The 13,284-nt window shown below is 32.5% G+C and overlaps 2 protein-coding genes across 2 annotated transcripts; one reads left to right on the top strand and one right to left on the bottom strand.

The window, feature by feature from the left end:
* Positions 1-1,302: 1,302 nt before the first annotated feature.
* On the top strand, positions 1,303-2,025 carry LOC140810852 (uncharacterized). The gene has a single exon (XM_073168754.1). The coding sequence runs from the start codon at positions 1,385-1,387 to the stop codon at positions 1,829-1,831; it is 447 nt and encodes a 148-aa protein (XP_073024855.1). The 5' UTR covers positions 1,303-1,384; the 3' UTR covers positions 1,832-2,025.
* Positions 2,026-2,798: 773 nt separating this feature from the next.
* LOC140825441 (peptide methionine sulfoxide reductase A1-like) lies at positions 2,799-5,257 on the bottom strand. The gene is made up of 2 exons (XM_073187216.1): positions 4,695-5,257; positions 2,799-3,334 (listed from the first exon to the last, which is right to left on the bottom strand). Exons 1-2 carry the CDS (start codon positions 5,211-5,213, stop codon positions 3,083-3,085), a joined length of 771 nt encoding a protein of 256 aa, XP_073043317.1. The 5' UTR covers positions 5,214-5,257; the 3' UTR covers positions 2,799-3,082.
* Positions 5,258-13,284: the final 8,027 nt, after the last annotated feature.

Genomic DNA, 13,284 nt, shown 5'->3' on the forward strand with positions numbered 1-13,284 from the left:
TTGGCTATGATATCGTGGAGTCTTTGTGTATCAAGAAATAAATGGGCTTTTGAATATCAAAAGACGAGGCGGTTGATGTGTTGAACCGGGCCAATCGATTATGGGGTGATTTTTTGTTATGTCGATCACCATAAACTCTTGTGAACTCCCTCGCAGCTGCAGGATCTTCGATGGGTGCCTGCACAGCCTGGTAGAGTAAAAATCAACGTGGATGCAGCCGTTTTTGGAGTCGGCGTCGTAGGTTGGGATGAAAATGGTGTGATGTTTGTGGACATACGGTGTTTCCCAGGAATCTTTTCACCTCATATGATTGAAGTGTATGCGGTTCGAGAGTGTGTCCGAACGGCATATGATTTGGTTTCATCACCAAATTGGGACGATTGAAACAGATGCTGTCGATGTTGTTAATGAGCTCAATAGTAACCATCCGTTGGCGATGGTTGCTCCGACCATTTGTATATAATTTTTAGAATGGCAGGGAACGGATTTATTATTTAGAATCCTATATAATTGTATATTAATTTATTTTTAAGCAAATATATCATAATCTATACTTTTACACACACACAGATATATATATGTGTGTGTATATATATATATATTGAGCACTTCATCTTCTGTTCACGTATCACTAATAAAAGCCTTCTTTTTTAATCCCAAATATATCCATCACCTTCCACTTTCGGAATTCCATGTCGATCCGGAGACAGAATTTGATGCTTACAACAGGCTTGCCAGATCACTTTTGCCAACGAACGGTTCAAGTTGTCTTTAAAACTTTTCTTTTGAAATGTATCCTTACTGTTGGCAAAAAAAAGTGTATTGTTGTAGATCAAGACAAAAAAAAAAAAGCAGGGTTTTTGCTCTCGTTGAGTGAAATTAATGAATCTTTGAATACAATGGCCTAGTAGGTGTTAATATGACAGTATTCCATTAAAAAATATGGGGATATTTATCCATCATCATTAGGAAAAGATCATATATAATCTTGAAAATGGTTAAAGTTGATATTAATTCTAAGCTCAATCATCCTCTGGGTAAGGCGGTGGTGGGAATCGTGCGCACTGTGGGGAGATTCGCCCAATTCCCGACAAGTGCACCCTTAGGTATATAGTGTCACGGGTCCGCATTTCAACATTAAACTGCTAACTACTTGATTAATTTTCTATTCTTTGAATTCTATCTATACGAGGGACATTGAATTGAATATATTAATTAACTATAAAAATAGGCCACTTTAATATACATATTGGTAAAAGACTCGAAAGAGGGATGGATTACTTCCCACTACTTTATATATAGTGGTGGCTTCAATCAATTGCCCAACACCATAAGTCTTGAAAGGTCTTGCTATTTGAAATATCAACTCTAATAGGATACATATATGCTTGAGAAAAAAATGAGATATTTGGCTCTCCAATTCACTCTTGTTCTTGTTTTCTTGATTTCCATCTGTTACGCTGGTGCTTCGGAGGAGCACATGATGCCTAGCGGCACGACGGAGACGCCTAACGGAGGTAGTGGGTCGGCCCATGGTCCGAATTGGGACTATAGTTGGGGGTGGGGTTCGAGCCCAACATCTGGATGGGGTTACGGGTCGGGTTCGGGGAAGTCCCCTGATGGGTTTGGAAAGGGTTCCGGTTATGGGTTTGGTTATGGGACCGGGACAGGAACCGGGACCGGGTATGGCTATGGAAGTGGTGGAGCTCGTGAGGGTGGTCATGGGAGTGGTGGAGGTTCTGGTGGAAATGGGGGCGGTGCTGGCGGTGGAAGTGGTGGCCCTGATGACCATTCAGCTTCGTTCTCCGACGGGAAAAACAAACATGGCTAAATTAGGAAAGATAGATAGCATGCGGGTATGTTTTACTTAGAGCGCTATGGCCTAGCTATAAATATGTATCTATATTATGCATAACTTCATAAAATACGTCTGTGACAATTTATTGGTGTTGTATTATGTAACAGTGTGTGCCGTATAGTGACTAGCAAGTCATATATAAGTTTCATAGCTTGAGATTATATACACATCAGTGTTCTAACTAAAAAACTGTAGATGGTAGCCGCGGCCACTCACCGCTTACGCGACCGCCTAGACGGTTTTTTTAATATAAATTGTTGAAATCAAATAGTTGAACGAGTCCTGATCAACGTTTTTTATAACATTCGAGAATTTTTATCTTTATTTTTCTCTCAAGAATCATGTAATATGTATAGTTGAATCAAAATTTGAAAAAATACAATTATAAAAATAAAGATAAAAGTGAACATAATAAATGAGGATTAAGACGAAAGTTATGAAATCATGTCCAAATCCCACCCAAATCCCTAAGTAGCAGGGGCGGATTTAGTGTAGGGCGAACGGGGGCCACGGCCCCCTCAAAAAATTTTAAAAAAAAATTTAGTATATATTAAATTTTTTTAAACTAAATATATAAATAGATATATATAAAAATAGCCCCCCCAAAATGAATGACACGTCCATGTATCTCAGTGGCTAAAGCCATTTATAATGTTTCATCCGCCCGATTTCGAAACCTGGGAGCGCTTATTTTTTCTGGCTTAGCGACGGTTGTGACAAAAACCGTCGCCATATAGCGATGGTTTTGAAAAACCGTCGCAAATTTCGCGACGGTTTCTTATAACCGTCGCCATTTTGCGACGGTTTTTGTGAAAACCGTCGCAAAATAAACTTAGCGGCCCCCCCTGTCCCTAAATCCTAGATCCGCCCCTGCTAAGTAGATAATCAAATTGCAAGTCTACATTGCCAAGATGCAACAAAAATATAAAACATATGGCCATTTAGCAATTCCAACACACTTCAACTTTAAGTTGACAAATATTTATCAGATAGCAACAGTTCAAATGAATAAAAATATATCCAGGTAAAAAAAATACATTCTAGATAAACATTACACGCTCAGAAATATCACAATGCAGATATACACCAGGTGAAGATGCAACAAGAAGCTAAACCATTGCTAACAAAATTTACAACTCAGAACCACTTCAAGCTAAAACACACAAGCCATAATCTCAACTGTAAAGAACCCGGACTCGTATTATGTCGGTATAGTTGTGATCCTTAGCCATAGCATCGAATTGGGTCATTGCAACCCTTCTCACTAGATTGCCTGTAACCAAATCGGCCACCCTTTGCAAGGTACTGCTGGTGATACTCCTCCGCTCGGTAAAATTTCTTGGCCGGAAGTATCTCGGTTATGATTTTCCTGTTCAGGAGTTTCTGTTGCCTATCTCTCGACTCGAGGGCTGCTTTTTCTTGCTCAGGAGTATAGAAGTATATTCCAGATCTGTACTGAGTTCCTACGTCATTGCCCTGCATGGACGGGCAATGACACACGAAATTGATCAATAAGACGCCGTTGCAAACAAGAATGGTCCAAATATTCAAACAGGGGCCTATGTTACCATGCCAGATTAGGCCCGAAAGAAATCATGAAATGGCTACTTACTTTGAGAGGATATCCAAGAAAAAAAACATGCATTCGAGCAAAAAAGGCGTAGGGCTATCACAATGGACGAGGGATGATATTAAGTTAATAACAAATAAAAATAACACAACGTATGAAGATTTTTTTCCTTTCCAAATGACAACTGCTCCTACAACTCAGCGCTAGCTCTGCTGCTATCCAAAGAAAGCTCATAAATGCCATATTTTCTGTGTAATACGGAATTGATTTATCATCGCTCGTTCAAACAGATGGGGTCTATTAATATCACCAAATAGAGCATGATAACCAGAAAGGAAATAAATTAAGATCACATAACTCTAAATAAAATTACCTGGACAAAGTCAAAAGCAAAGGCAAGAACATATCACAACACAACCAATACAATTAAGACTTGACCACTGCGGTGTATGGGATTTTCAGCACAAAAGCTAATTCATTATCCTCTTATCCTTGAACTGATTGATATTACCATCACATATAGACTACCACGTCAATCCCAATTCGTTCCAATACATCATAGGCATTTAATCACATATTCCTGTTATTTTACTTACAGAGGTCAAGAAATTTTTTTCCAAAGTTGGCGATTCCGCTAAACAGTCAAATAGGCTATCATCAGACGCAAAAACCGAGAAGTTCGAACCTTTGCTAGCATAGCTATTGCATGTATGACACAAAATAAGCCAACGAAAGCATCTTTTGTGAATCCACAACAGTCTTTCAGTTAGTTTCTTTCTTCCGCTTGACCCAGGATATGTCTCATATAAATTCCACACATAACCAACCCCGAAACTCACTAGTCATACCCAATAGATCACAAGTTATCTAACCTAAATCCAAGCAAACATGGAGTTATTCATGAATACCCGGAATCAATTATTTATAGTTCAGTCTCAGCTCTTAAGGAATCAGCAAAACTAAAATATTAACTATTTGCAAGTTGAAATTACAATTTGGTCAGCTACCTGAATAAAACTCATATCGATATGACCCGCAACAATTGAAAAACTGGGAAGTCAAAAATAAATAAATAAATAAATAAAATTAAAAATACACGAAATCTAAACTTATTTTCAGCTTCGGTAGCCCATTGGTTAGCACCAGTACCAAAATTCAACAAGAAAGTCATCAAACAGAAATTAGAAACGATTCCAATCACAAAACCATGAAATCCTCAAGAACCCAAAAATCAATAAATTCAAAAAAAGAAAACGGAGTACCCACTTGGCGATTGGGCGTTGTTGGGTCATGCCTGGCCCAGAAAACATCGAGCAAAGTGTCGTAGCTGCACTCTTTCAGATCATACTGAACCCGAACCACTTCCGAATGATTCGTTGTACCCTTACATACATCCTCGTAAGTGGGATTATGCAAATACCCGCGCGTGTACCCAACCTCCGTCTTGATCACACCCGGCACCCTCTGGTAAGCCAATTCGGGGCCCCAGAAGCAACCAGACCCGAATTGGGCGACCTCCTGACCCGGAGCCGATATGTCGTCATCGGGGCCTTGCGCAATGGAAGACAAGGAGTCGATGGCGGAATCGGAGGCAGAGCGCAGACCGAATCCGAACTTGTTGAGCCAGCTCATCCTCGGGGCGGCGAAGAGAGTGGATGGCCTGGGGATGGGAGCACAGGGGGATCTAAAGGTTTTGATCAGGGGCAGTTTGGGAAGGGAAAAAGGATGTTTGAAGATGGAGGAGAAGAGGGTAAGAGAGACAACGGAGGAGGTTTTTAGAAGCATTTTTGCAGGGATTGGCGTGTCGGAGGTAGTTATGTTATCACGTGAGCATATCTATATATCCCAACTCCGATAATAATATCATTATTATTATTAAATATTAATGTTTTTTCTTAATAATTGAAAAACTCCAATCGATAATATTCAAATACCGTCTATGATCTTACTCGTCACCTTATTATAATTAAGATAGTTAGATCTTTTTTGTTTTTAAAATAATAAATTGCAAAAGTTTGTATTGTTTAAGTAATATTAATATTTATATATGGAGTAAGTTTCATGTGAGACCGTTTCACGGATCTCAATCTGTGAGACGGGTCAACCCTGCCCATATTCACAATAAAATGTAATACTCTTAGCATAAAAAGTCATACTTTTTTATTAATTATCCAAATAAAGATCCGTCTAATAAAATACGACCCGTGAGATCGCCTCACACAAGTTTTTGCCTTATATATGTAATTGGATTATTGATTCAATATTTTTTTATGTGAATTTTAAAACCTTTTTAGTTAATTCAACCGATATTTGAAGTAGTGATGAGATACTAATTTAATTCACTTCATGTCGGAGATGTTGATGACAAATCTAGCTCATTTTGTTACTATTTCTAGATTATTTGAAATGAGGATGAATATTATGATGAAATTTAAAGTCCGCGAAGTCATATGAGAATTTTCAAACCAATTAGATAGAATCGAGTATATGAAACGATGTGAACTTAATCCCCACGAGGATTAAATAAGGAATCTCCGATCAGAAAAAACGTCATAAAATATGCACAATGATTGTGCATCATATCAATATATATATATATATATATATATATATATATATATATATATATATATATATATATATATATCACAAATTATCAAACCTAATCCAAGCAAACATAGAATTACTCATAAGAAGAAAAAAAATAGAATTACTCATGAATACCATTCTTATCGTTCTTTTTATCTCATAAAGAGCCAGTCAATTATTAAACTCATATTCTATTTGATTAATTGATCATTCTTTAAACTCTTATATGATTCCTTTCACATGTCCTTTTTTTCACAAATCAATCTATAGGGATAATTAAAGGGAGCTCCACATATTTAAAAAAATATTTTAAATTGTTTCAAGAAGGAATATGTGTTAACAATTAATACTAATGAAATTTCACATAAGTTGCATATTGTAAAATTTAAAAAAAAATCGACATGGTTACCTGATTGTTACACCCACAGCAAAAAACTTGTGTGAGACGATCTCACATGTCGTATTTCGTGAGACAGATATTTATTTGGGATCATCCATGAAAAAGTATTACTTTTTATGCTAAAAAATATTACTTTTTATTGTGAATATCGGTATGGTTGACCCGTCTCACAAATAAAAATTTGTGAGACTGTCTCAAGACCTACTCTACACCAACATATAGTTGGATGAATAGTGAAATGTAAGAATTCAGCATACATTACTTTATATAACCCGATATTAAATTATTAAAAAACACAAAAACTTTCATCAGAGTCTCACATACTAATTTCGTGAGACATATATCTTATTGAGTCATCAATAAAAAAATATTATTTTTAATATCAAAATATTATTTATTATTATAAATATGAGTACAGAAGTTGACATATCCCACATAAAAAAATCCGTGAAATCATCTCACAAAAAAAAAAAATTACGTACAGAGGGAATGATAGCCCCCATCGAAGTCATCGGCTTGACCACGCAAAATAGACGATGTTGAGTTGGTGAGATAAATGTTTGTGTACGGATAAGCACTTGTTGATAAAATTTTGGAAGGGCCTTTCGTACACAGCAATTGACAAATTCTTGTATTCTTTGTTTTTGTTTAATTTAGATTTAGGCGACGTCAATTAATTAATTTGATTAGGAAAAAAAAAGTGATCTTCCATCAGATTTTGTATTACTTCTATAAATGGTAAAATTGAATTTTTTGTTTTTTTGTGATTTTGATTTGTTGTGTTATCAAATTTCAGTCAATGTATTTTCTGATATGCTGACGCAACATCAATACAACCCTGATTTAAATAGTATGGCATTAATAATTTGGCAAAAATTTGTGTGAGACGGTCTCACGGGTCGTATTATGTGAGACAGATCTTTATTTGGATAATCCATGAAAAAGTATTACTTTTTATGCTAAGAGTATTACTTTTTATTGTGAATATGGATAAGATTGACCCGTCTTACCGATTGTGATCCGTGAGACGGTCTCACATGAGACCTACTCTAATACTTTATAAGAAAAAGAGTGAGTTTCATGTGAGATCGTCTCACGAATCATAATCTGTGACACATGTCAATCCTACTCATATTCACAATAAAAAGTAATACTTTTAGCATAAAAAGTGATACTTTTTCATGGATGACCCAAATAAGAAACTCGTCTCACAAATACGACCCGTGAGACTATCTCACACAAGTTTTTGCCTATGAAAAAATAACTAAAATTGTCAAAATATGTTAGATTAATAAAACTGATTTTTTTTACATAAATTACCAAAATAACAAATAAGCAAACATGTAAAATAAAAAACACCATTTTCTTTTTATTCCCAATTTAAACTCCTAACATTGAAGATATACATTGTCAATACCGACAATTAAATATCGATGTGTATGGTACGTGGACCTGAAGTTGCCATTCAAATGACTTGTGTGGTACGCAGATATATATATATATATTATAGGTCAATGTCATATATATATATATATATATATATATATATATATATATATATATATATATATAGATATATATATATATATATATATAGATATATATATATATATATATATATTATAGGTCAATGTCTCCCTTACGAAAATATCTCCAAGAGACTTTGCATCAAAATTTATTCAACCAACAACATTTCTTAATGCACTAAAATTCGTCACAGGACAATTGGCAAGAATAATAACAATAATACTCAATTATTTTTTTATTTTTTTTTCATAAAGCTCGAATCTTCGGGGTCAAGATTCGATTATTATCACTTTGAATAAAATATGGATATTCTAAAAAATATTGTGCATGACTTAAATACGAAATTGACTAGATAATATTAAATACAATATTATATGTTTACATTCGTAAAATCCAAGAGGAAATCATATATTAAAGTTATGCATTTTTTACTCAACTGTTTATAATTTTTATTATTATTTTCATTTGAGTATGTTTCTAGTCGACAAGATCTACCCCTATAATGAAAAATAATGTTTTTGATATAGAAAATAATTTAGTTTTGTATGAGTCAAGTGTCGAGTCAGAGATACGTTTCATAAAATTAAATCATGAGATTTTTTTTAAAAAATTATTATATTTAGATAATTATTCAACTGCTTAAGCGTGCAAAAGGACAATATATTATTAAAATTTTATTTAATTATATTATTCTTAATAAAAAATATATGAAAAAATCATTAATTTGAAATAAGAAAAAATTATAATGTCTAGATAATTAAAATATATATATATATATATATATATATATATATATATATATATATATATATATATATATATATGGCAATATTTATTTAAAATATATTGAGTGGCTCGTCACTAGAAAAAAAAAAAGCGTAATAGATAATGAATTTTAATAAAATACGTTGTATATGAGGAAAAAAATTGTGGTGAGGGATGCATTAAGAATATGTTCAAAGAATTAAACCGTTGTCTTTTAACGCGAACGACAACGATAAAAAATAATTGTCTTTTTTTCAGAATCCAACATCTATATTATTCTATATTTATATTATTAAATGTGAGGACATGATAATAACTACCTAGAGAGGACACCAACTTTTTTTTCCAATTTTACACTTATATGATACCAATATTACATTTTTTTTAAAATTTCAACACACACTTTTATTTTCATTTTTTTTGTTTTCAACCATTCAAATATTAATTTCGTCCATCCATATTTGTCAAATTTCACTTTAGTCCATTAATAATGATAAAAAAGACTGTACACGCACATCGCGTGTGCAGAATAACTAGTTTATATAATGATTCCACAACAATTAAAAACCATATATTGTCAAGACAACGATTAAAAACCGGTGCTATTTTTTATATATAAGATATTTTGTTGTTGTTTAACTACGAATTAAACATTGAGCAGCAACCCATTGAATTATTACTTATAAATCTATTTTGAATATAAAATGTAAAAAACATGTCAAAAAAACTGTAAAAATAACAATTAATATTATAACTTACTAATCGGAACAATAACAATTTTAAATATCAATAAAAAATTTACATAAAATTTATATAAAACAAAGTAATTGAGGGACATTTCTTTCCCGGTTTTTTAATCATTATCATTACTATATTCATTATTACTACTTTAAGAAAACGAGGTTTAAGATGGTTTCTCCCTTGACCTACGATCGGGAATATTAAATAAGAGTAAGTCTCTTGTGAGACGGTCTCATGAATTTTTATATGTGAGAGGGATCAACCCTACTGATATTCACAATAAAAAGTAATACTCTTGATATAAAAGTAAAAAAATTTCATGAATGTCCCAAATAAAAAATCAGTCTCACAAAATATGATCTTTGAGATCGTCTCACACAAGTTTTTGTCATTAATTAGAGCCAAACTCGTCCCAGAAAACAAATATCAAGTTTCTTGAGTGATGATTTATTTCTGTTCTCCACAACATATAATTAACATTTTACTTCTCATGCATTTATGAAGAGCATGAAGCAAGAAATGGGTGCAAGGTACACACACACACAGACACATATTGGAGAAGTACGATACCATGAAATAAGATCACAATGTTACGAAACAAAATGCAAGATGAATATGATCAGTTCATTGAACTTGATCACTGAATTGATTTAATTTGTTGAAAAAAATTAGATCTAAAACAAGAATCCTATTAATAGTACAAGGGAGACTTACTTTTAAATCCGCACAAGTTTAGTTGTATTTGTATTCAGTCTTTGTCGGACCAAAAAAAAATTGCATTCTTTGATTCACACAAAAAAAAGTTTGCGCACTCTTTAGGCCCACATGTGTTTTTCGGATGAAATTCGATATAAAACATTTAAATTAGAAACTAATATATGACGGTTTGAGTACTAACTGTTATATATCTGGTACAAAAGATAGAATTTTGATTATATAAATTGGAGCAACTATATTAATATGATGACTTGTTACAATTGGTTGTGTGCACAAAAATCATATATTAGTGCTAGATCGGAAATATCAACATTTGTTTTACATTTTCTGATACTCAAAAATTATATATTGTTAGCATATCTGAAATATTTTGTACTTGAACATCGTATAACAGTATCATATTTCAATATTTTATACCGATTTTCATATTAGAAAAGACGTGTCATTAATATCATATTCGATAGATTTAATCGGTTTGAGAATAAAGTGACTAAAACAAAAAAAAAAAATCAATTTATTTGATTATAACCAAACTTTATCAAATTACATGACTAAAAACAAAACACACGTCAATTTACAATATTCATAATTGCGATTTTTCTTATTGCTATATTATTAACAGTTGAGTAATTATTATTTGGATTGCAAATCAAGACTCTCGTGCTACGAACTAACTAGTGCATTTTGGAATATTTGAGGGTCACGTAGAGAAAAATAAAACAAAACATTTAAATTCGAGTCAATATTTAATCTCTAACTAGACCCCCGAAAATCTAATGATGAATTAAGATATTTATTGACTTTTAATAATTTTTTTTAATGATATATTTTTGTGAATTTGATGTATTTTCATTGAGGAGTGAGTCTCATGTGAGACCGTCTTACGAATTCTAAGCTGTGAGACGGATCAATCCTATCAATATTCATAATAAAAAGTAATACTATTAGCATAAAAAATAATACTTTTTCATGGATGACCCAAATAATAATCCGTCTCACAAAATACGACCCGTGAAACCGTTTCACATAAGGTTTTGCCTTCATTGAGTTTCATAGAATCTCAAAGATTTACAGACATAATTTCATTTACTTATGGACTTTTCGTAATATTTTTGTAGACATTTATAAATGGTTTCATATAATTATGTGGATTTATATATTTAATTATATCTTATTATTTTTCAATTATTTATTTGAACTTATGATTATTTGACATAAATAATATTTTAGTTTGAAATATTTTTTAATTTATTAATGTAAATAAATTTTATTTATTTAAAAGTTAAATAAGTTCAATCCTTTTATATATCTATGTATATGTGCGAGTGGGTTATCTGTATGTTCGTAAATTTATAAAAATGTGTCATTGTATTAAATCAATAACAATGTGTTTGAATTGATAATATCTATATGTCATTGTGTATGTGTGAGATCAGTAGTACTGTGATGAGTGATTTCTTGAGAAGTTCTCGTACGTCAAGCTGGTGACGTTGCACTGTTTGATCTGGTTGTCTAGGTAGACAATAAAATAGAGAAGCATGACTTAATGGGTAATAATGTATCTTCTGGTGAAAGAACAGTGGTAGAGAAATGGTAAGAATGACATCGAAAGCATATAAGACATCACCAGCCGTTAGGCACGTCCCCGACCTATCGGCATCTAAGTAGATGTAGCCCATCAAGTCCACATGTTCGTTTAGTATGAGGCTCTACGCTGTCACAAGTATAAATAAATTAAGTTGCGCCTTGTCTAACAATTATAGTTTTTGGTATAGTGGTATGCATTTGATCCTAACAATTGGTATCATAGCGATGTCATGGATTCGAGTCTCCCAAGAAACACACACACACACACACACACACACGCACACATATATATATATATATATATATATATATATTATACGTCATTGTGTATGTGTGAGAGTAGTAGCCCATCAAAGTCCACATGTTCGTTTAGTGTGAGGCTCTACGTGTCACAAGTATAAATAAATCAAGTTGTGTCTTGTCTAACAATTATAGCTTTTGACATAGTAGTAAGCATTTGATCTTAACAAATTGATCTTCACAATTTGGGAGAATTTTTGAGTTAAATATGCATGAGTGAGAGTAGTATTATGATGAGTGACCACTTGGAAAGCTCTCGTGTGTCAAGCTGCGGACGTTGCGCGATTTCATTAGGTTGGCTAAATTGGCTGTAAAAGAGGGACGCTAGACTTAACATGTAATAATTTCACTAGTCTCGAAGGATATGAGACGACATCAACAGTGAAGCACGCCCCTCCTCGGACTCATGAACCTAACAATTCGACTCATCAGTATCCAAGTAGGTACAGCCCCTGATGTCCACCTATCGTTTAGTATGAGTCTCTACCCTGCCACAAGTATAAGAAAATAAAGTCATTTTTTGACTAACACACATAGTTTTTAGCCTAGTGGTAAGAGTTTAAAAGTTATGAATAAATATAGTAAAATTTAATGTTTTAAAACAAAAAAAAGAAGTTAATTATTTTATCAATTGTATCATAAAATTTCTCTAGAAAATATAGAGTAAAATCTTAATTATTTTTTCCTCATGTTTGATGAGCGATTGTTCAAGTATTTAAGAATTCCAAGAAACTTCAATGAGACCGTTTTACGGGTCAATTTTTTGATATAAATATCTTATTCGATCCGAGCCATGAAAAATTATTATTTTTTATGGCAAAAGTATTATTTTCGCTACAAGTATGATCTATGAATTGGGTTGTGTTAACCCGTCTCACAGATATAGTTCCATGAAATTGTCTCGTAAAAGATCTACACTTAATAATTAAAGTCACGCTATAATTTTTTGGATTATCTTTAATTATTATGGAATATTTCAATAATTGATTAAGCCATAGAATAAAATAAAAAATTAATTCAAAAATTTCTTCGACATTAGTAATTTTGTTTTGATTTCAAACTATTGTAAAAATAAGTGAATTTAAAAAATTATAAAGTATTTGTACATGGTAAAAGATTATTCTGCAATTATATATAAGGTGATTACAATGAATATTTGTGATTATGATTAAAGATTATTCTGCAATTATATGTAAGGTGATTACGTACAATGTATATTATTCTGCAATT

This window comes from Primulina eburnea, chromosome 1, assembly GCF_022965805.1.
Source record: "Primulina eburnea isolate SZY01 chromosome 1, ASM2296580v1, whole genome shotgun sequence".
NCBI classification, from domain to species: domain Eukaryota; kingdom Viridiplantae; phylum Streptophyta; class Magnoliopsida; order Lamiales; family Gesneriaceae; genus Primulina; species Primulina eburnea.